This window comes from Delphinapterus leucas, chromosome 1 (genome assembly GCF_059928025.1).
Source record: "Delphinapterus leucas isolate spDelLeu-1000000601 "Yukka" chromosome 1, BTC_Dleu_Yukka2, whole genome shotgun sequence".
In the NCBI taxonomy this organism is placed as follows: domain Eukaryota; kingdom Metazoa; phylum Chordata; class Mammalia; order Artiodactyla; family Monodontidae; genus Delphinapterus; species Delphinapterus leucas.
In genome coordinates, this window is record NC_143129.1 from 158,875,984 (window position 1) to 158,900,994 (window position 25,011).

General features: G+C 43.6%; 1 protein-coding gene across 17 annotated transcripts in view; it reads right to left on the minus strand.

The window, feature by feature from the left end:
• MACF1 (microtubule actin crosslinking factor 1) overlaps positions 1-25,011 on the minus strand; it is a 327,589-nt gene that overhangs the window by 198,575 nt on the left and 104,003 nt on the right. For 16 of the 17 annotated variants that reach the window (XM_089895612.1, XM_089895649.1, XM_089895630.1 and 13 more), the window contains exons 2-4: positions 19,637-19,698; positions 6,687-6,776; positions 2,725-2,802 (exon numbers count right to left, since the gene is read on the minus strand). In XM_089895612.1, coding sequence (XP_089751738.1) covers positions 2,725-2,802; positions 6,687-6,776; positions 19,637-19,698 — 230 coding nt within the window. Of the gene's footprint in view, positions 1-2,724; positions 2,803-4,841; positions 4,938-6,686; positions 6,777-19,636; positions 19,699-25,011 lie in introns of all 17 variants that reach the window. The other variant, XM_089895677.1, reaches the window with a different exon arrangement.

Below are 25,011 nucleotides of genomic sequence, written 5' to 3' on the forward strand. Positions count from 1 at the left end.
TACCCTCATGGAGGTCCTGACAACTATGGCAAACCGTCCTGAAGCTGCCCTCCCTTTTTCTCTTCAATTGAACTGAAATCTTCATGTACTAAAGGACCTAGTGACCTCAAACAGAAGCCTCACTTCTCCCTTACACTATGGTGACCGGTGCTGTAGACTGAATGCTTGTGTCCCTCCAAAATTCATATGTTAAATCCTAACACCCAATCTGAAGGTATATGGAGGTGGGACCTTCTGGGGGTGATTAGGCCTTGAGGGAATGGAATTAGTATCTTTATAAGAGAGACCCAGAGGGCTTCCCTGGTGGCGCAGTGGTTGAGAGTCCGCCAGCCGATGCAGGGAACACGGGTTCGTGCCCCGGTCCTGGACGATCCCACATGCCGCGGAGCGGCTGGGCCCGTGAGCCATGGCCACTGAGCCTGCACATCCGGAGCCTGTGCTCCGCAACTGGAGAGGCCACAACAGTGAGAGGCCCGTGTACTGCAAAAAAAAAAAAAAAAAAAAAAAGAGAGAGACCCAGAAAGCTCCCTCGACCTTTCCACCATGTGAGGTCACAGCTAAAAGCCATCTCTGAACCAGGACCTCACCAGATACCAAATCTGCCTCGATCTTGGACTTCCCAGCGTTCAGAACTGTGAGAAATAAATTTCTGTTGTATATAAGCCACCAGGGCTGTGATACTGTGTTACAGCAACCTGAATGACCAAGACACCTGGGCAAATTCTTTCCCTTTTCTGTATCTCAGTTTCCTCTTCTGTATACTGGGAGTGGGACAACCTGCTTCTGGTCTTAGTGCAGGTTTTCTAATCACAAGCAGCCCACAGCTGGCAGGCTGGCAGTATCAGCCAAGTCCACGTTCCTCAGTCCCAACTCTGTCAGCTTTCCCCTTGTTTTCTGAAGTCTACCTTCCTTGGCCAAGCCACCTTCCAACCTCTGCCAATCTGTTCCTCGGAGACTTCACACCTAACTCCTACCTTTCCTACCTCATCTTCTACCACCTTTCTTGATAACTGTCACACTCATCTCGATGACCCAAGTATCACCCATCTGTACAACTTGTCTGCCTTCCCACTTCTGATGACTTTCATTTTCACTCTGCTTTGGACACCTGCACAGCTACAACCTCACCATAAGCAAGAACTGCTCTAGAGCTCTCTCTGCCCTTCTCTGTGTCCACTGTTAACCGCTCACATTTTTACTGTAGCCAAGTAACCAATCTCCTCTCCATCCTTATTTATATTTCTAGCTAATCAGTTCTTCTCAATTCACCTTTTGCCCATTAAGGCCCTCTCTGGTTTCCTGTAACTCTACATACAGACATTCCAACGCTGCTCTCTCTGGTCCCCTAAACACGTCCGCCTCCAATTCTCCTACCTCTTTTCATTTATCAATGTATTCAACAAATATTTATTAAGTGCTGATTATGGACCATTCATGATGACAGGTGATGAAGATAAAAATGTTAAGTACGATCACGTTCCCTGTCCTCACGGGCCTACAATGCATTACAGCAAACAGAGAAATAACAATAAAGTAATAAGTATTATATTAGAAGCAAACTGCTACAGGAGTACACAGAAAAAGTATTTCCCAAGTTAATGAGAATTACTGATAAGAGTGACAGAAATGAACTAACTCCAAAACTATGTGTACCATCTAATGTCATCGTGACCGGTGCTGTTGCCTGGCGACTGCAGCTATACCAAGTCTCTCCAAACAGCTCTCTAGGCAGATGATCTCTGACTCCCTCATCCATCCACCTTCCTCCTCTCCACAAACTTTCTCTTTGTCTTTATCCCTCCTTCCTTCCTCCTCCCTGTATCACAGAAGAGGCATTTTTTTCCTTTCTTTTTCAAAGAAACCACGTCAGCTGTGCTCTGTATCTCATCCCTCTATCCCTGGGCTTGGTTCCATCAATTAGGAAGCAATGGGAGGAGGAAACGTGTGTAGAAAGCAGCACGGAAGGAGCGTTAAACAAGTGTCAGGAGACCTCGGTGGAAGTCCCAGCTTTGCTCTACCTTGTGTGATTTGGGGCAGGTCATTTCTCAGTTTCCTTCCGTATGAAACAAAAAGGCTGGACTAGAGGATCTCCAAGGCACCTTCCGGGGTAACAGGCTCTGACTCGTACTCCTCCTTGCTCTCATTCTGTTCTCCTCTCTTCGTTGGCTTCTCCCCCTATGTCTAAAAATATGTTGCCATCTTCCTTCTTTATCCTTCCTTCCTTATTTAGTAAAGAGGGAAAAGCTTCTTCACTATGTGTCCCAAACACTTTTCTGCTCTGCTGAGGTTGTTCTCTTAAGTCACCAATGCTGCACAGCTGAGACCTTCGCCTCAGCTCCACGTGCCGTTCAGCCATCCTGACCATCCCCTCACCCAGTTCTCAAGATGATGGAGCACTCTGGTTTTCCCTCTTCCTAGACGATGTACCATTTCCCATCTTCTGAGCTGGTTTATTTTTCATCTTCCCTTTGACCTCCACCCGAGGTGAGTCAATCTTTCATGTCTTGCTCTTCTCTAAGACTCTCCCCCCCTCAGACAGGCCACAAACTCTGTGTAAGGACCACCAAATGATTTGTTCAAACACAATACAGCTGCTCACTAGCAAGCAAGACTCAGAACTGCATCGGTCAGATTTACTGAGGACATACCAGGGGCACTGAGAACACCTAGGGACCCGATGCCAACATTCCCTGGCAGAATGGGGAACACACGGGACACTCTTACCTGCCGCTGCTTTAGGAAGTCCAGGGCAATCTGCACGTTCTGCAGCCTGTGAAAACGCATCCTGCCCTTCTCCCGGGGCTGCAAACCAAGAAACAAAAGGGACGTTAATTTCAGCTACACCAATTTACCCGTGCAGACCACTTTCCTCTTTCATTTCAAGGACTAAAAGACCACAAAGAATTCCTCATGACTGAAGCCAGGCGTGGGAGCATCCCATAAAGCACCCCCCAGGGCAGGACCTGTGTGTGTTTTCACCATGCTTGCTGAGGCCCCAGAAGGCCTTGTTTACCACTAGGATCCCCGTGAACACACAGCCCGTGTGAATGCAAACGCTTAGGTAGTGCCGCAGCTCCTCTACAGGTTCTTCTGCAGTCGTACGTGGCAGAACTTGATTCTGGATGTGACGTTAATGGGAACAAAGACTTGCCTCTATGGCTCCCAGAATCGCAGTTAAATGCTATTGTAAAGAACGGTAGAAAGTCCTAATTGCATACTGCACAGTACTGGACACAGCCAACTGTATTACAAACCTGGCAAAAGAAACTAGAGGTAGCCAATTTTATACTAGGGAATGAGGAGTTACACATGCTCAACAAGCAAGTGAAAAAACCTAGAATGGAAGGCAGAAATCAGGAAGAAACCTATTTTCTAGGAAGATGGGTGTTGGTGTAGCAAAGCCACCCTTTACGCCAGTATGAAATACCCAGAGCAAAAAAGACCTTGATGACGTAGGGCTGTTCAACACAGTCCTCCAAAGAAAGGTATTTCCTGCCAGTCACTCAGTCCTGGATGTCATAACAGCCACGGGGGAGAAGCCCACCTTCACCCAGGGCCCCTGGTGCCCGTCCCCACTGCCTCGTCCACTGCTCAACTCCTATCCATCCAGAAGTGCAGGAAGTGTTTCCCCAGTGGGTACAGGGACTGCTACCTACCTCTGGAACATTTTCTCCTGCTCACTTTCCAATGTTGTTTTTATTTTACTACAATTGGGACTAAAACATTACTCTCACTAGATCATACCCAATTCGTTTGTAAATGTCAAATTGGTACTAATTAAAGGCCAATAAAATACAAGGTAGCTCTGTTGTGGGCACCTGCACAGAAGAAACACTGCCCCAGGTTGAAATGGGCAAAAAGTAACCCACCACATGGAAAGATCGGGTGGAAGCATCTCTGTGGGGGTCCCCTAACCCTTCTAAGCAAAACTTCCAAACCAGAGTAATCGACAGAGAGGATGAGGCCTCTCTGTGAAACAGGATAACTTCATAAGTCAAAGTTTTAGGAAAAATCTTCTTAGTGAGAACCTCTTCTCAGTCATTTCAGCTAAACTAATTGTGACTATAGCTTAGAAGATGACAGAGCCTGTGAAACTGAAGACTCTAAGGCAATGGGAAGGGAGATCAATGAGGTGAAAAGATGACTTTAAGAGGACAGGGAATGGGGATATTGCCTAAGCCCTCTTTCTGGAGAAAGATCATAGGCCATAGCTTAGAGCCTGCAAGCAGAAAATGGCCTTCTTACACACTCTAATCTCTACTCCTAAGTACTCCCCACCAAAAATACGCTTAAGAACATGCCATTTAAATATCTGTCCTCTGCAGCAACTAGAGATGTTATTGACCAAGCAGAGTATCTCCATGCAGCGAGTGGTTTGCAAACACCAGGCTCTTCTGAAAACAAATGACATGGTGTGTGGTGACAACCTGGAGGCCAGAGAGATGGACAGTCCCCGTTAGTCTGGAGTGTGGAGTCATAAGCAATAACTGTCGTGCTGTCAACTAAGCTTTCCACGATTCTGTGATCTCGACTCAGACAACATAGCAAGGCCACCGGAAAGCCATGGGTCTCCAGGTCACAAAGGGACTTGATGCCACCGAACACCCTTATTCTTTTCGTGCCAGCTACTCTCAGATAAGCAAAACAATTCCCACTCCAGGATCATCTAACAGTGGCAAGAGGCACGATTAGTTTTAACCACTTTCTTTGGGACCCAAATTCCCAGGCGGACAGGGAAGAAGGCAACTGGTAACTGAGCTACTTGGAGCCCTAGAGAACCCCAAACTCTCTGATGGCCTTGCAGTGCCGGCTGGGGTGCTGGGGGCCCCAGGAGGACCTACTACATCATCATGATCATCTTCCTCCTGCTCCTTGCTGTTTGTACGGCGCCAGGAGGGCACGCTCACCACACGGAGGGTCTTCAGCCCTGCTGACTCCTTTGGCCACCAACCAAGAGAAAGACATGACGGAGTAACAGGAAATTCACAACACATGAACGAAAAGGAAATGAATGCAGGAAAAAAAAAGGTGAAAATAAATATGAAAATACCCTCCCACCTCCAGAAAGATGCAAAAACCAAATTAAGACGAGAGCAGATGGTTAAATTGAACACTTCTTTTGTTGAAACACAGCTTTAATTCTCCACGGCCACCCACCCTCCCTACTTCTGTGAATCAAGTAAGGCAGAGAGGAGGATGAGAATAACCATGAAAGACATATTTGGGTGGTTTTTGGTGAAAAGATGATATTTTACGACTATCTCCATAAACAGCTGTAGGTTTTCAAAGGTTAGAAAAAGAAATCAGATTGGAGTGGTTTTAACCTGTTTTTTAAGCGACATCACTGAAAAGAATCACTTTTCAATATAAAATCACTACAAGTTCATCAAATATACCAGCCAAACTGCCCAAAATATAACTTTGTGAGCACTGGTAAGTCCAGCACAGTGAAAGTAAAATTCTGATTACTTAGGAGATTTATAAATGAGGGCCAGAGAAGAACTAGAATTCATATGTACTGGCTATGTTAATAAAAGCACCTGTCAATTTTAGGCCATTAAACATTATAAAATTAATTCTACTGTAAGACCAAAAAAAAGTGAAACCAAAACAAAGGCCCCAGGGGAAGGCAAGCTCCAACCGTGGAAGAAGCTATTACTTAGGGAGTGAAATCTAATGTGCCAAATCCTGCTCTTGAAACACAACAAACAATGACTAAGAATTCACCAAAGGCGGTGAGCACGCTGGCTCCACCAGCTCCTCGAGCGGTGTGCCTCTCCAGAGCACTCCTCCCTCACAGGTGTTTCCGGTATTCAGCCCTGGCCTTTTCTAAATGAAAAGTATGTTGTCTCCAACGCTTGAGTTAGAGCAGGAGCTGCATAGGATCACAGGCTTCCATTAGGCTCCCATATAGGAAACAATGAGCCCACAGAGAGGTTACGCTGACCCCTCAATGAACAAAGTGAAGATAAGAACTCATGAGCCAAGAGGTTCAGACAGCCTTTGCCCTCAGACAGGTAAGTGTTTCCACAAGCCACATTTAATACATCTGGGGAGGAAGCAGGCATGTTTAATTATCCAAGGAGCCCAGATGTACTCCGTCTGGGGCTATGCTCAGACAGCAACTTCAGCACTTCTCCAACCCTGTGAAAGACAGTGAATCCCAGAAGGGAGAAAGTGAGGTGATTTGGAAAAAAATGACTCTAAATACCTGGGCTTTTAAATGTAAATTTCAGGTCTTCGTTGAATATAGAAATAGAACAATTCATAGGTAGAAGCAAAAATAGGAGGAGTCTATATAGACTAGAAATAAAGCTGTAGGAAGAAAAATACACCTTATTCAAAAATCTTTTAAATCTGCTATTCCTGAAACACTAGCATCTATAAAATAGATAAAGAACAAGTAAGGAGAAAACATACAAATATGAAAGGAACAGAACTGATACTTGATTCCATCAAGAAATGAGAATATATGATACATCATGTTAAATTAAGATGAAATTACAGCATTTATAAAGTGTTAAGTCTGAGTTATAAATAAAGTCCACCAATTACGTCTTCTACTTTTTCCTCCCATGTAACAGAGTACACAGTGACAGTCACTGCCCTAGCACTCAACAAGGTGGACCCATATGTCATTAATAGGGCCACACCTGTGGCCCTATTAGGAGAAGAGAGAAGCTCACCAGTTTGATGCCTGAGAGGACCTCCAGCAGAGAGATCAGGTTATGGCCATCCCGCAGATCTTCATAAAGATCATTGATGTGCTTCCGGACCTGTGCATGAGAGTGAAACAGACTGATTTTTATTCTATCTTGAATTATTTTATGATCTACACAAGAATCTCTGGTCCTAGGTAAACACAAATTAAAGAATTTGAAACTGGAAACAACAAAAAATTCAGGAATTTTCAGGTTGGAGTACAATACATATGAAATGGTAACACTTAACAGAAGTGTATGTGTGTTTTTTTTTAATTGAGGCCAGGGACTTCCCTGGTGGCACAGTGGTTAAGAATCCGCCTGCCAATGCAGTAGACACGGGTTTGAGCTCTGGTCCAGGAAGATCGCACATGCCGTGGAGCAACTAAGCCCGTGCGCCACAACTACTGAGCCTGTGCTCTAGAGCCCGCAAGCCACAGCTACTGAGCCTGTGAGCCACAACTACTGAAGCCCGCGCGCCTAGAGCCCATGCTCCGCAACAAGAGAAGCCACCGCAATGAGAAGCCCACGCACGGCAACGAACAGTAGCCCCCACTCACCACAATTAGAGAAAGCCCGCGTGCAGCAACAAACACGCAACGCGGCTAAAAATAAATATAAAATAAATAAGTAAATTTATAATTAATAAGTAAATTGAAGCCAGATCCATTACATACTCCAGCCAACCATGAAAAATACTCCAGAAAGTTTGGACTAGGGATGGGGAGTCTTAATCATCCTGAAACATCTCAGGAATTATTATGGACCAAAATGTGAAACGACGGCCAAGGATGGACAGATGAGACCAGTCAGAGTCAGAAAAGCCTTCCAGAGTGCTACGAAGGAAACTAAAATGCTAGATACCCAGTATTCCATACGGTGTACCTTAATTTAACCCCTTTCTTACCAAATACTTTTTTTTTTTAATTTATTTTTGGCTGAGTTGGGTCTTCGTTGCTCCGTGCGGGCTTTCTCCAGTTGTGGAGAGTGGGGGCTACTCTTTGTTGTGGTGCATGGGTTTCTCACTGTGGTGGCTTCTCTTGTTGCAGAGCATGGGCTCTAAGCACGAGGGCTTCAGTAGTTGTGGCACGTGGGCTTCAGCAGTTGTGGATCGCGGGCTCCAGAGCGCAGGCTCAGTAGTTGTGGCACATGGGCTTAGTTGCTCCATGGCATGTGGGATCTTCCTGGACCAGGGCTTGAACCCGTGTCCTCTGCATTGGCAGGCAGATTCTTAACCACTGCGCCACCAAGGAAGCCCCTTACCAAATACTTCTAATAGTGAACTTGAGAAATACTTTCCTTTTGGGAAAAAACAATTCTAATTTTATAACTGAAACTATGCAAAAACAAATAGATATCACTTTAGAAAAATGTGTGGGTAATGTCAAACGTTGTGCTAATGCTTTAGATGTTATCTCATCTATCCCTCATATCCATAAGGTAGGTATTATTATTCCTGTTTTACACATGAGGAAATGAGACACAAAGAGGTTAAGTAACTTGCCTAAGGTCACAAGTGGAAAGACGGGTCTCAGTTTGGTCTTTCTTTTTTTTTTTTTTTTTTTTTTTGCAGGTACGCGGGCCTCTCACTGTTGTGGCCTCTCCCGTTGCGGAGCACAGGCTCCAGACGCGCAGGCTCAGCGGCCATGGCTCACGGGCCCAGCCGCTCCGCGGCATGTGGGATCCTCCCAGACCAGGGCACGAACCCGTGTCCCCTGCGTCGGCATGCGGACTCCCAACCACTGCGCCACCAGGGAAGCCCTGGTCTTTCTGATATTAGTCTTTGCCATTACTACAATGCTTTGTAATCAGACATAATCTCATTTGATTTACTTAATCCAAACAACTGCCCTGTGAAGTTTATTTATTACTCCCATTCTATAACAGAAACTGAGGAAGCTAAGGCTCTGAGAAGTTATGGTCACATAGCTGTGGGAAGTGCCTAAGTGACTGATTCATTCCAAGTCTAGTGACAACTTCACTGAGTGATATGCTCAAACACAGAATCAGAAGACAATTGGAAATTACAAGGAAGAAGATTCTTTTCAACATAATTAATTTTCTAGACAATAAGAGAAAGGGTTTACTCTCAGAATAGTGGATTTCTAGTCACTGGAGTTTTTCAAGCAGAGACTAGGATACTGGAATTTCTACATTCACGTGGAAGATTGAACTATAAGTCCTTTCCAACTATAATATTCTAGCATTCAAAACAGATTGCAAATCAGAAAAGATAAAGGGTGGAAACATCTCAGTAAACTTCCTAGAAAAGAAAGGACTTGAAGGATTAGAAAATGTTTGATAGAAAGAAAGAGCAGGGGAAAACCACATAAGGCTAGGTATAGGGGTGGAAACATGCAAGACATGCATGTTTGTACGTGTGTGCGAAGGAATAAGAAGTTGACAGGTAGATAACCCAACTGGAGAAAATGGTTCATGATAAATTGAATAATAGGTTTCAAATATTTAAAGAATATTTCTTCAATTTTTTTGTGCTACTGACAATATGACACACATTTTAGTTTAATCTGCAATACTAACATTTTCTCCCTCACTTTCTTAAGTTTAGACAATGAATGAAACAATACATTTACCCCAGACTTGTATCACTTGTTGATTTCCATGGTGTAAATACTCTCTTGAAATGACCAATTTCAAGCTATTAATATAATATCACTAAAAGCAATGTTGGGAAGAAATGTACAGTAGCACACCAATATATAGAATTTCCGTCAGAGAGATACAACAGACATAACTGACCTCAAGAGCACAGATGGTAATAACATAGTAAAGTAACTGAAGTGATGAGCTTTGAATATTTATTAACTTTATTTTAAAGATAATTTATTTAATTGTAAGTTTACATAATTTAATTTTTAATAATGGCTGTGCTTAGCAAATAGCTCACAAAATTCCTGAAAGTTTAATATTTGGCTCTCACGAGCCCATGACAGTTGACTCCAACACACCAGTGGCTCTAAGATTTCAAGACCCCTCCCTCATGTGGGTCCAAGGGTTCAACCACAGTGCACCACTCAAGAAATTAGCAGGTCATAAGAGTTGGAAAGGAAGTTTGATTTGACAAGTTCAATCTGAAGTATGTTGAATTTAAAACAACAGCAAAGGAGCTACAAATGGAAATGTTCTTGAAGCAGCTGAAAATACCAGAATTTAATCTGGGGCACATGAGAACTTAAGTTTAGAAGTCATATGCATAGAGGTGCTAGCTAAAGACATGGGAAATGTTGGGCTTTCTGGGTTAGGGCAAAAAAGAAGAGCGGAGTGCTAAGGACTGAGCCTGAAGGAATAGCCAAAATTAGAAGGCAGGAGATGGGAAAGCAATCAACAAAGGAGGGGGGGGCGGGTAGGGGAAAAGGCAGTGAAAGAGGTAGGCAACAAACCAAGGAAGTATAATCAAGGAAGAGATGATCACCAGTATCAAATGCTACAGGACAAGGAGGATGAAGACTAAGAAAGGCTTTCTGAATTTTCCTACAAATAACAGTGCTTTTTCTGAGAATAATTTTCTAGAGAGTGGTGGAATGGAAATCAGATTTTAAATGAACAGTAGGTTTTAAAAAGTCAGAAATTATTAAATACTTGTTATTAGGATTAAGAAGAGAAGAAACAGGGACTTCCCTGGTGGTGCAGTGGTTAAGAATCCGCCTGCCAATGCAGGGGACACGGGTTCGATCCCTGGTCCGGGAAGATCCCACATGCCGCGGAGCAACTAAGCCCATGTGCAACAACTACTGAGCCTGCGCTCTGGAGCCCACGAGCCACAACTACTGAGCCCACATGCCACAACTACTGAAGCCCGCGCGCCTAGAGCCCGTGCTCTGCAACAAGAGAAGCCACCGCAATGAGAAGCCCACGCACTGCAATGAAGAGTACCCCCACTCGCCACAACTAGAGAAAGCCCACACGCAGCAACGAAGACCCAGTGCAGCCAAAAATAAATTAATTAAATTAAATTTATAAAAAAAAAAGAAGAGAAGAAACAATAATGAGGGATTTATTATTGACAGGTAAGACCTGAACATAGGGTATAAAAATCGGGAGTGGTCATCAAGTAATTATTTAAATAAATTACACAGGGTTGCAGACCAGGTGAGCTCGTGTTATCAGTAGGATACCAAACACCACGGAGTGCTGAAAAGAAAAAGGAAGTACTTGAAATGTAAAGTTAGTTTTACATCAAGGCCCCAATATCTCCTTCTGAAAATTCCGGTTTGTGTTTTACACCTGTGAATAGCAAAATTCAACCACCTTACAAGAAATTTACATGAGTCCTAGTTTACTGTTTCTCAGTCTTTGTGTGATTATAATAACTAAGTAACTATGAAAACCAGTAGAGAGATATAGACAAAAGTAATGGGGGAAGGGAGTGTAGTAAGATTTTTTTTTTTTCCTCAGATAATTTTCAACAGAGAACAGTAGTCTGTTTCTGAAGCATACTGGACACAGCTCTGCCTAGAGAAGGATAAAGAACTAGGGGCTTCCCTGGTGGCTCAGTGGTTAAGAATCTGCCTGCCAATGCAGGGGACACGGGTTCGAGCTCTGGTCCAGGAAGATCCCACATGCCGTAGAGCAACTAAGCCTGTGCACAACTACTGAGCCTGCGCTCTGAAGCTCGCGAGCCACAACTACTGAAGCCCGCGCGCCTAGAGCCCGCGCTCCGCAACAAGAGAAGCCACCGCTCACCACAACTAGAGAAAGCCCAAGTGCAGCAACAAAGATCCAAAACAGCCAGAAATAAAATAAAAATAAATAATAAAAAATAAGGAACTATGATAATTAAAAAAAAAAAGAACTAGCTAACACTTACTAGTGTTTTTACATCAAAAATTTTTCAGATGCAGAGGGGGGATTTGGAGGGCTCAATTAACATCCCACGATCATACAGCTTAATGACCAGGCCAATCAAATCCAGGTCTGCCCCCTTCTAAAGTCTTCACCATTTTTGTACATGCTACATTGCCTCTGAGGTTTTCCACAAATCTCCTAAGAAAAAGTCTGGTGGACTAAGCCCCAGAAAAGTATCAGGGGCAGCAAAGTGAAGCCAAGAGTGCTCAGAAATCATCCATATATGTTTCTTTGCAACAAATAATCATGCTGCCCTGTTAACAAACAAGATGAGTGAAAAACTTCAACTATCCAGGTCCTTACCTGTTTGTACTCCCTGTGAAAATCACCATCAAAATCAGTTCTTTAGAAATCTCCAAGGAATATGTACAAATGGCTAACAAACTCATGAAAAGATGCTCGATATCATTAGCCATAAGGAAAATGTAAATCAAACTACAGTGAGATACCACTTCACAACCACTAGGATGGCTATAATCAAAAAGACAGACAGGGGCTTCCCTGCCGATGTAAGGGACGCGGGTTCGTGCCCAGGTCCGGGAAGATCCCACATGCCGCGGGAGGGCTGGGCCCGTAAGCCATGGCCACTGAGCCTGCGCGTCCGGAGCCTGTGCTCCGCAACGGGAGAGGCCACAACAGTGAGAGGCCTGCGTACCGAAAAAAAAAAAAAGACAGATAATAAGTGTTGATGAGGCTATAGAGAAACTGGAACCCTCATACACTCCCAGTGAGAATGTAAAATGATGCAGCTGCTTTGGAAAACAGTCTGACAGTTCCTCAAAAGGCTAAACACAATTTACCATACGACTCAGTAATTCCACCCCAGGTATATATCCAAGAGAATTAAAAACATATGTCCAGAAAAAAACAAAAACAAAACTTGTACATGAATGAATGTTCATACAGCATTCACTGTTCACAATAGCCAAAAAGTGAAAATAATCCAAATGCCTAAATATTATGACATGTGAAAGAAGCCACTTACAAAGAACCAAATATTGTATGATTCAATTTGTATGAGATATCTAGAATCGGCAAATCTATAGAGACAGATAGTAGATTGGTGGTTGCCTAGGGCTGGGGGAGAGGATGGGGGGTTGGTTAGGGATAATGATTGAAGGGTACAGGGTTTCTTTTGGGGGATGAGGAAAATATTCTAAAATTGATTGTGGTGATGGCTGCGAAACTCTGTGAATACAATAAAAGCCATTGAAATGTACACTTTAAATGGGTGAATTATGTGATATGTGAATTAAATCTCAACATAGCTATTTTTAAAAATTAATGAATGGGGCTTCCCTGGTGGTGCAGTGGTTAAGAATCCACCTGCCAATGCAGGGGACACTGGTTCGAGCCCTGGTCCGGGAAGATCCCACATGCCACGGAGCAACTAAGCCCGTGTGCCACAACTACTGAGCCTGCACTTTAGAGCCCGTGAGCCACAACTACTGAGCCCGTGTGCCACAACTACTGAAGCCCACGCGCCTAAAGCCCAGGCTCCGCAACAAGAGAAGCCACCATAATCAGAAGGCTGTGCACCTCAACAAAGAGTAGCCCCCGCTCACCGCAACTGGAGAAAGCCCATGCACAGTAACGATGACCTAACACAGCCAAAAAAAAAATTAATGAATGACTAAATTTTGAGACCAAGCCAATCCTCCCCAATCACCATGCATTAGTAAGCCAAGGAAAACTCTGCTCTCCCAATTTTTAGAAGATTGGCTTGAAGTTATGAAAAAATAAACAGCTTCCCCCAATTTCTAAGTGGCTTTAGCAAAGGGAATAAATTGCACTTAAGTGCTTGGAATCAGAATCTGAGCCCAAGGGGACTTTAAAGATTACTTAACTCTAATACACTCAGTTTACACGTGAGAAAAGCACTGTCTAGAGAAGTTAAATAACTTTGTAAGACCATTTAGCTGGAAAGTGTCAGATCACTGTCTCTTGACGCTGAGTTCAATGCTCTTTCCCCTCACAAGGCTTCCATGATGCTTGAAGAGTAGAAACAACATATTAACAACATTATTAAATTATAAGAGCCCCCCACAAAAAAAGAACCAACGACTGTCATGTAGTATTCTTTAACACCTGCAGAAAGCCTGATCTAGAAAAGTTTTGCTCGAAGACTCTTAAAAGAAAACACAAGCAGCTCAACTTCCTTGATCCACATTATGTTGAAGAGCAATATATAGGTCAGAGGAGAAAGTTTTAAAGAGAAGAGTATGTTATTTGCTCTCATCTATACTTATTAAAAGATACAGGGAAAGTAAGAGTGAGCCTGGTAGCTTCAGATGGATTTCTGAATTTATAGATTTCTAAACTGTAAGAGGGAAAATTCCATACTGATTCAAAGGCCAAATTTATCCTCCAGAAAAGCCCAATACTAAAAAAAAACAGATAACAGTTGTCACAGACTTTTCACTCTGGAGAGAACTGTGCTCGAACACAGGGAATAAGAGTGGGGGCTGAGGGCCCCTTTTGGAGTAAGTAGAGTGCGACGGGGGGCAAAGTGTGAGGCTCTTCGCAGATGAGAATCCTATCGCCTGTTCTGAGAGTTCCTTAAGTTTTAAGGAATCTGACAGTGGTAACAGCCAGCCCTGATTAACAAAGATTCTCTGCGGTTGAGGAGGATTCTAAAATCCACCAAGGGTATCTTTACTTAACAGGCAGGCACTAATGCTCAGGGAGTAGAGAATCCAAGTCCCAGTGTAGAACCAAAACCTTCAGTGGGGGTCGAGATGCATTCAGGGTGAAATCAAGCCCTGAAAACTCAGGTCTAGGCAGACATGGTCACAAACCACCACCATACAGTCACAGTTGGGCAACAAAGGAAACTCCTCTCCTCAGCATCTGACCAGCACGACTCCATCAATCTCTTAAATTACACTCCACTGCCAGTCTCCATCTCATGTGGCCACAGCACAGAGGCTGCGCAAGAGAGAGTGCCTGGAACCATTAGAGCATTCTCCCACCCTGTGTTCAGCTAGAGAGCCTCAAAGAGGCGGAGAAAAATTGAGAACATTAGTAAAACTTCGGAGTTAAAAACTTTTGCTGGTTTATCTGGAATTCTTAACTAAAATTCCAGGAAGGCCAGTTGCTTCTAGACTGCATACATGACTAAAGATGGAAAGAATTAGTCCATCTGTTAGATTAAATGCTTTCCTTCCTTTCTACCCACTAGCCTCCGCAGGCAGTAGAAACTGACCAGAGAAAGCCTTCCTCCTCCTTTTCAGGAGCTCATGCTCTCAGTTCTGTCTCACTGCTTCAGCCTTTCTTGAAGTTCTCTTTGGGATACTTTATCAGCTACCAGAACCCAGAGATATATCAAGGATAATGTGAATAAAATCTCACTTAAAACTCTAGGGGTTTTGTTGTTTTTTTTTTTTTGCAGTACGCAGACCTCTCACTGCTGTGGCCTCTCCCGTTGCGGAGCACAGGCTCCGGATGTGCAGGCTCAGCAGTCATGGCTCACGGGCCCAGCTGCTCCATGGCATGTGGGATCTTCCAGGACGGGGGCACGAACCCGTGTCCCCTGCATCGGCAGGCGGACTCTCAACCACTGCGCCACCAGGGAAGCCCTAGGTTTTTATTTTTGATGGTTCTGGCATATGAGCAGAACTCTTCGATTTGTAGGACTTGTGTTCTAAATTAGGTTATTTATATATTTCAGATGCTTACATCCTTAAATCTCTTTTATAATTGGACCAACAGTGTTCTCAGCTAATAAAGAGGAATTGATTTGCTTATGCAAGAACAAACTGTTTCCTAAAGAGATACTTGGGAATCCAAGAGATTAGGTCAACTAAATCTAGCACTTGAGGGGCTTGGCTGTTTTGATCTTACATCATTCTACTTGCCAATGGCAACACTAATGTAGTTCATGTGTACTTGGGGAGCAAAGCAAAGGATGCCTGAATTACAAAAAACAGATCTGATCCCTAATTCTCAGCCCAAAGTTCAAAGAATTCCAACATGGAGCAATGATTCTGATGAGCAGTGAATCTCTGTGAAATATTCCAAGATGAGAAAATGCCATTGGAACTGTAAGGCTGAGGGCCTGAGAAGAGATGAAAAATTGCCAAGGATTTAAGTAAAGCTCTGGCTGGCCTCCAATTTCTAACAATGCTATGTGTTCGTCTAGTTTCTCCCTCCCCGAGCCTCCTGTCATCACACAGAACTGAGGCAGAAGTTCAACAGGCAACATCAGCTGCAAGTGAAGAGCAGGAGGTAGAGCACTTGCATCCAGCTACAGAGTTTAGGGGGGCAAGCTTGAGGCAGGGTAAATTCAGTTCTTCCAATTGTTAAGAGATGAGGTATGAAAGCAGAGCAAGGTGGGGGCATATTTAATAGTAACAGCAAGTAATTCTGGCCAGAAGCCTCATGCCTGCTCTTTAGCTCCATCCTTCACTAGCTGTATGACCTTGGGAAAGTCACTTCATTCTTCTAATTCTCACTTTCCTCAACTGTTAAAACTGAAAGGATAAAATACCTTTACCTCCTTCAGGGTTACTGTAAGGATCAAGTCATATTAGAATATGCTTTGTAAGCTAAAAAGACTACTGAGCTATTATTTACTCAAGGTAACAAATCCTTACTGGATATTTCTCATGCTCCGGGTGCAGTACTTGGCTGAGACAGTGCACAAGTCCTAGACCTCAAGGAGCAGAGGACAACAACGTGTGAACACACAAGCCCATCTCTTCAAAGTGGTGTGGCACAGAGATGGAGTTGCAATTAATTTAGTCCAAGGGATGGAGGTCAGAGCCTCAGGAAGGGGATACTGGACCTGGGTCTTGAAGGGTAAGTGGGTGATGGCCAGGCAGAGGAGGACAAGACATGCATTCAAGGGAGAGAGAAATGAATAAGCAAAGAGGTATGAAAGTACAGTGTTTAGGAAGCAGTGAGATGTTTCGTACGGCTACAGCACAGGCTATGCAGGGGACAATGCCTGGTTGGAAACAGGCTGTGAAGGGCTCTGCACCATGACAGAGTTATGTGCCACCACACCAGAGGCAACTAACTGGTAAATGTTGAAGAAATTAGAGGAAAATTGCAGAGTTTTTTCTCCCTGTCTCTCTCCCTTCCTCCTTTGTCTCGACTAAAAAAAAAACAGGACACAACATCAACCTTCAAGTTACAATCTGGCAGAAAGATGAATGTTGCAGGTGCTGTAACAGAAGTACATAAGGAATACAGGGAGCGCACAAAGGAAAGGCCAGTCAATTCCAGGTGGGAGAGTCAGGAAAGTATCTATTGAGGAGGTGTTAAGTTGGTGTTGTCCAGGCAGAACAGAGCTGGGGAAGGTAATCCACGCAGAGGGAGCCCCATGAGCGAAGATACAGTGTCATAAATAGCATGGCAAACAGTTCAGCAAGAGCTTAAGGTCTGAGAGGAATATGACACCATGAGCCTGGAAAGGTAGGCAGACCGGTGTCAGCAGTGCAGAGGTTGAGGGCACAGGTGCCAGACTTTAGGCTGCCTGAGTTCTAGCATTTTAGTTCCTCTTCTTTCTAGTGATATGACCTTGAACAGGTTATTTAGCCTCTCTGAACCTCACTGATAAAATGGGACTATTAATAGAATCTACAGCATAAGGTCAGTGAAGAATTAAATGAGATGATCCATATAAAAGACTCAGTACAGAAAGTCTGATTTACAGTAAGCACTCAATAAACTACTACCATTATCATTACATTTGTTCTTATAGAAAACTTTATTAGGAAACTATTATGGCCAAGTCAAGAGATGAAGAGGCCCTGGGCTAGAACAGAGGTAATGGGGATGGAGAAGAGAAACCAGATGCAAGCATCTTTCTGAGTTCGAAGTGATTGATTGTAGTTGGTGACAGGGAGAGATGATGGGCAGGACTAAATACAGTACGATTCTAGGTTCCTAACTTGGACAGCTAGGTACACAAGTGAAAATACTGGGCAATTTGGGATGTGTTGAATACAGGACATGTCTGGGTAACATCCAGATGACCGTGTCAAGTACACTGTGAGATACAGGTCCTGGGCTTAGGAAAGAATGCAGGAAAAGGCTCTATCATCACCTCCTTATCTATATCTTGTAGTTAGAAAATCGCCCTCATTTGTAGTTAAACAAGTGGCCCTAACGAGCCATGTTTGATTTATGTAACCATCTCCCCGGCCATAGTTTACGGAACTAAATAGATAGACCACTGACCCATGGAGGAGAAGAAAACCTCAGCCAACCAGACTGCTTGTGTTTGCATCTTTATTTTTTTATTTTTATTTTTTTTCAGTACGCGGGCCTCTCACTGTTGTGGTCTCTACCGTTGCGGAGCACAAGGTCCGGACGCGCAAGCTCAGCGGCCATGGCTCACAGGCCCAGCCGCTCCACGGCATGTGGGATCTTCCCGGACCAGGACACGAACCCGTGTCCCCTGCATTGTCAGGCGGACTCTCAACCACTGCGCCACCAGGGAAGCCCTGTTTGCATCTTTAGAATCATGTCGCTGCAGGGGTTTACATTACCATTTGAGGGACAGCCACCGTGGCTCACACACAAGCAACGGCAGGAATGCAGAGAACTAAATGTAGGAGACGCACAGAAAGATATAAAAATGAAGAAACACAAGGCCTCATAAAAAGAGAAAGAGAGAGTAACTGCCCAATAAAGTTTAGTTTTCATAAAGCTCAGATGCATCCAGACACCAGACTCTGGAGATCACCCTGTAACCCTTTCAACTTATGATTCCTTGCATTCCATGCAACCAAATGATCCCCGTGGCTAACGCAAATGAGACTGCCAAAGAATACAGAGTAGAAAACAAGAAAATGGTTAGGACCCAGGGAACGTCAACATGGAGGACTCAGAAGGAGCAAGAGAAGCCAGTGAAAGAGGCATTCATGGAGGGAAAAGGTAACTGAGGAAAAAGCAGTGTCCCAGAAGGCAACATAAAAGACAGCTTTAAAGGAGCAGTGAGGGCTTCCCTGGTGGCACAGTGGTTAAGAACCCGCCTGCCAATGCAGGGGACACGGGTTCAAGCCCTGGTCCGGGAAGATCCCACATGCTGCGGAGCAACTAAGCCCGTGCGCCACAACTACTGAGCCTGTGCTCTAGAGCCCACGAGCCACAATTACTGAAGCCCGTGCCCTTGGAGCCTGTGCCCTGCAACAAGAGAAGCCACAGCAATGAGAAGCCCGCACACCACAACGAAGAGTAGCCCCCACTCGCCACAACTAGAGAAAGCCCGCTCACAGGAATGAAGACCCAATGCAGCCCAAAATAAATACATACATAAATAAAGTAAAATAAAATAAATTAAAAAAAAACAAAGGGAGCAGTGAGTTGGTCAACACTGTCAAATGCTACAGAGAAATCAAAAGAGAAGAAGATAAAACTAGGCTACTAGATACAGCAATTGAGAGGTCACTGGTAATCTTTCCCAGAGCAGTAATTTTTATAGCTCACAGTTATTTGAGTAATTATTGTAACTTAAAAACTTTGTTTTCAAATCTGACTGCCACATTAGTCATACTGTTTATCCTTAGGTGAGTATTTAATATGCCTCTGCCTTGGAATAATAATATAAAAATAATAATAAGATCTCCCTCCAACCCTAGCCATTTTGCTCTGTATTTTAAACTGTATGGGGGTTACACCTGAATATACATATTTTAAAAATTCATTAAACTGATCATTCAAGGTTTGCATACCTTAAGAGAGAGAACAAAATCTCCTCTGCCCCATCCTTCCACATTAATCAGGTTAAAAAATTTAAAACAAGAATGGGGCTTATAAAATAGTATGTAAAGTTTGGTGCAAAGTGTTCTTGGAAATCCCAGGAATCACGCCACGGTATCCTCAACCTCAGCCTCCTCAGGTAATGGAGGTGTTACTGTCTTCACCAAGAAACTGATCAGTGGAAGTTTCCACGTTATTCGGACTATGTTAGATATTTAAAAAAAAAAAAAAAAAAAAAGTCATGCGTATCCCCATCAATTGGAGCACATGGCCAGTAACACGAACTGAGAGAAGGGACTGAGAGATCCAGATCAGGAGCAGCCAGAGGGGCCAGGGCAGCACCCACGACGGGGTCCTACCTTCATCAGGTGCTTGTTGACCCACTTGGTGAACGTCTTCTTCTGCACACGGTCCCGCTCATCTGCGAGGAAACAAGGAGAAGGCACTGGCTTAGCGCTACCCGGCAAGACGTTCCCCAACCACTGCCTTGCCCACACCCAGATTCTCCAGGACGGTGGAGACAGTTTCCTCAGGACTATGAGACAGCGTCTTGTTGTTGGGAAGGTTCAGTCTGTCTGAACTTCCTCTTCTGTCCTTACCATATTGTCACTTTATGCATTAGACAGAATCATGTGCCTCAAGAATCTTGTCATGGCAAAGTCTCCTTTGCATCGTAATTCTCCGGGGAGCACAATGATTCCCTGCTTCCCCTGCCCCCAGCAAGCTCCAAAAAGCCAAAGCTGTGAAAACCCCCAACAGAAGGGGTGGAGTGCCCTTGGCGTTCGGGGCACCTATAGTGCAGGGTTACATTTCACCCTCCACACACTGGTCCTCTTGATCAATGCTCTCCTCCCACCCCCTCCTCCCCAGTACTCTCTCACTCCAGCTTCTTCCCCAGCCTCACCAACCAAGCTCTCAGAGCTGCCCACTATGCCCTGCCCCGCACATCTCCTCCCTCCCTCCCTTCTCCCAAGTCTTACAGAGCCCCACTTTTTTTGGTAGGCAAGCTGTCTTTCATTCTCAATTCTGTTCACCTCTTTAACAGAAACATGACTGTCAACACTTGACAGTGACTGCGCCACAGAGGCCTGATCCTGTGGAGAACTCACCTTCTCCCACAACGCCACCTCCAGACCACTGATTCATCAGCTCCGTTCCTTTTCTACTTATCTGAAGCCCTTGCCCTCCACTATACCATCTTGTTCAAATCATCCTTTCTGTCATCGAGCATTCCCTGCTGCCTGCCCCCTCCACGTGGCAAATCTACGTTAACTTCTCTTAACAACTTGGTTCACATTTACTATCTCCAAGGGTATCCTATGGTGTCATCCTCAAATTACTTCAGCATATGTGTGGACAGTGCATGTGAGCCTGCTTGGCTCCACTGACCTTCAGCTCCAATTCACAGCCAGCCACCACCATGCCACTTCCTGAGCCTCGTTCCTTCTCCAAACATACCTATTTAGCGGTCATCTTTATCAATCTTTCATAGCTCCTCATCATTCTCAAACTTCAATCACTCCCTTCTTATTTTACCCTGTTTATTAAGAACACCTAAGATCATCCCAGTCTGTGCTAGACAACATAGTTAAGCAATTCAAAGCTGCAGTCACTAATACCCCAAGGAGTCTCACCTGCCTAACCTTCTACTAGTATGTTCACCAGGACAATCCCCAAACCTGAATGACTACCATGGCTTGACTCCTCCACTTCTTCTCCAGCTCAGAGAAATTTCAGAAGAAAGTAGCAGAATTATATATGAGCCAGTAACTCTGGCTCACTAGTAATTCACACAAACTTCAGTTAGGTTTTCTCTCTCTACTGCCACAGTTATTCCCTTCTTACTGACTCCCAAGTAAAAGCCACATAGGTACCATTCTAAACAACACTAAGGCTTTCTCTCCACTTCCAGGTGGATGCTCTATCTTCTTATTTTTCTGAATCTAGAGCCATCCAGTAAGTGCTCCTTCATCTCCTTCTCTAACCTTACCTTTACCACCTCTTCCTTTCCTGCTTTATTTGCAACGAACAGTGATCTCTTCCTATTACAGACCACAGAACTTAGGAATTAGAATGGATTTAGTCTAATTCCCTGCTGATTCACAAATCCCCTCAACAACAAAGAATCATATGTTCAGAGCTGAAAGGTCTGTCCAAATCTTGCATATATCTACAATATTACTGACTCTTAAAACTTAAGATAATAGAGAATTCACTACCTCACAAAGCAACACATACTAATAGTTCCATAACGTCATAATCTGCATCCTTATAAATTCTACCTACTGGTGCTCACTTGGAACTGTTGGGATTTTTTTTTAAGTCTTATCTGATTTTCACTTCATAGAGTGCTGCAAGTATCTGAAGCCAGAATATTTATTAGATGTGACCACTGTCATTCCAACATATTTTGATCTTTTGATCTTCTTTAGATGCTGATTCAGTTATCTGACCTCTTCGTCATCCTTTCCAAGCCTCTATCACCTGCAGACTGAATCAGAATCAGCTTGCAGCTACAATCTCATCTACATCACTGACATTTGCTTTCTCTTCATGGCAAGCTACTTTTTTCCTCTCCACCTCTCCAAATGCTATTTATTCTTTAAAATTCAGCTCATTCATTCACTCATTTATTTTTTGAATAAGTCCTTATTAAGGAGCTAGCTGCTAGGAATACCCTGTGCTACACAAAGTCACAGTCCCTACCTTTAAAAGAGTCTAGCAGAAAGGAGAAATAACTTCAATGCAGCTTGACAAGTGCTGTTAACAGAGGGAAGCACAGAGCGCTCAAGAACGTAAGAGAAATGGCTAACCTGTCTGAGTAGACGAGGGACCCATGGGAGGTTAGTGAACGTTTCCAGGTGAGTGACTAACTAAACCTTAAAAGATGAGTACAAGTTAGCCAGAAAGAGAAGGGACAAAGCTACTACATGAAGTTCTACCTAGTGCAAAGTCACGGAGATAAGAAAGAGCTCATGTTCAGACAACTGCACAGAATTAAGGATGGTTGAAAGACAGGACGTGTAATAGGTAGTGGTGACACTTAAAACTGGATAGAATGGCATGGGTCAAATCACGGCCTTTCATGACAAGCTAAGGAGTCCAAACTTTATCACAAAGAAACTGGTGAGGGGAAGGTAAGGGAAAGTATTGAAAGATTTTAAATAGAAGAATGACACGTGACATTTGTGTTTGAGAAAAATTACTCTGGCAGCCTTTCCTGACAATTCCATTTCTCAATAGTCTCTTTGTTCTCCAAATTTTTATGGTACTTACTATGCTAATCACTCGATCCATACTTAATTATATAAATTCTGATCTCTTAATATGCTCATTCTTACTCATCAATGAGATCATCAACTCCTTGAGGAAAGAGATCATGCTTTACTTTTCTGCATGTCCCATAGCTTCTAACATCTAAAGCTCTACATTATAAGACTAAAATAAATCCTTCCCCTTACCTGAAGTGAAAGTCAGCTTTTTAGCTATTGGAAGCATGACTGATGAGAAACCATCTGATTTCCCTAGTGCATTATCCCCATAGGAGGGCTTGGTAGGTTAACAGAATAACTATGGGTAGAAAATAAAGAAGACTCAATTGTGTTAATCGCATCTTCAGGTCTAAAAGAGCTGAGGCAGTGGACTAAAAAGAAATCACATGAATTCCACCTCTTTAAAATATTGGCTAGTTTAAAAGGAAATCTGTTAACTTTTTCTTTTCCATCTATGTATTGTTTAACCTATTATAGCAAGCCCATATTACTTTTATAATAAAAGAAATTCTATAAACAAAACCTGTTGTCTTCAGAGTGAGAACTTTGTAAAATTAGAAACAGACTATTCTTGGTTATAAGGGTAATAAATAGAGCAAAGCAGAGTGGACCTGGCATTGGTGAAAATGTGGTGGGCAGAACTTTTAGTTAGCTTTAATACTGTTTTTCCATTATGTTTGCAGGCCCCAGCAAAAAGGTGATACTTACTGGTGTATCTGAGTTTTTACATATTGGACTGGACAGTTTTTTTGGCCACACCACGCAGCTTACGGGATCTTATTTCCCCTACCAGGGATCGAACCCGGGGTCCAGCAGTGCAAACCCTGAGCCCTAACCACTGGACCACCAGGGAATTCCCTGGACTGGACTCTTATAGGTAATAAATAAACATTCTTGATTGGCCAATATATGATTAGAAGACTGGCTAAAGAAACACACAGAATGAAATCAAAGCCAAGCCACTTGTAAGAGTTCAGTCCACTGCCTCATTTCTTTTAGACCTGAAGATGCGATTAACACAATTGAGTCTTTTAAACTTTACTACCCATAGTTATGCTGTTCACCTACCGAGCCCTCTCATGGGGATAATGCACTAGGGAAACCGGATGGCCTCAAATCAGTCATGCTTCGAATAGCTAAAAAACTGACTTTCAATTCAGAGGGAAGAGGTCCAAGTACTAATTCTGAACGTAATTACTAAAAGCAGCGTGATTACAAGTCCTTCCCAAGAGCAGCTAGCCTGCTTAGAGCCAAGCTATAAGTTCCTCAGGAAAGGGTTTTATAGAACAACCTTGCCCCAAAGCTGGAGGATCCTTTTTTAGGATCCTATGTTGCAGACCAATCAATTACATGAACGTTCTCTCCTGATTTAAGCAGGATAAGAGGATACTGCAATGCCTGGATTTTAAGATCTTAATATCAGCAAGGAAATTCATCAGGTAAGCCAAAGAGCAACTTTATTACATAGACCTTCAGAACACTCCAGACGGCTCAGACTTTGAAAGTTTTTAATAAGTTTTAGGTTTGATTCCCTATACATAAATCCTTCATTTAATTCAGGCCTAGTGAAGATCTTTCTACCTAACACTAGAGATAGAATTTTAAGAAGGTACCCTTATGTAAGAAGAAAACAGTCAATCAAAGGAAAGGTGATATTCTTCTAGATGCTTCTTGTAAGCTCAGCCTCACCAAAGGCTATGAACTGACCACGAAGAACCCAACAGGCCACTGCGAAATTCTTAGATTGAACATGTTGAGGCACCAATTAATCATGCGAGGGTTGCTTAATTAGAGGGATTTACTACTTGTTTCTGACTTTATTAAGACCACTACAGGACACCAAGCTACCAATACCTACCCTACTTATCTTTTAGTTTCATTGGCAGAGATGTCCCTCCTTGTTACCTAGGCAAGTCCTTCCCTCTGAAATCTGGATCCTGTATCTTCCCTTCTTGAGAACTTAATCCAACCACCACCCCCTAGCTTGTGTATCTTTAACTACTCCTCTCCTTTCCCCTGGGCTCCCGACCGGTGTGATGACAGCGCTCACTTCTCTACTGCTGCACCTCCTGCTCCACCATGTGACCTGGCTTCCAGCCCCACAAATTCACTGCAACTGCCCTCCCCACAGCCACCTAGCTGCCAACCCAGAAGACACTGGTGACCATTCCTTTACCTTTTAAACCCACTCTCCCTCTTGATTCTGAGACTTCATTCTACCCTGGTTTCCCTCCTTCCCCTCCTTCCCCTTTAACTGTTCCCTCTCTTCTGTTCACCCCTTAAATGTTTACTCATTCTTAGCCCTCTTTCCTTTTTATTCTGTATTACTACAGCTTCTTAAGATATCCATGGGCCTAAGGGTCCCTAAATGGATTTGTGGGGTTGGGGGGAGTCATAAACCACCTAAAATCGCGTGCAAAATTTTTGGTGTTATGTACACTATGGGATGGAAAAAAAAAACA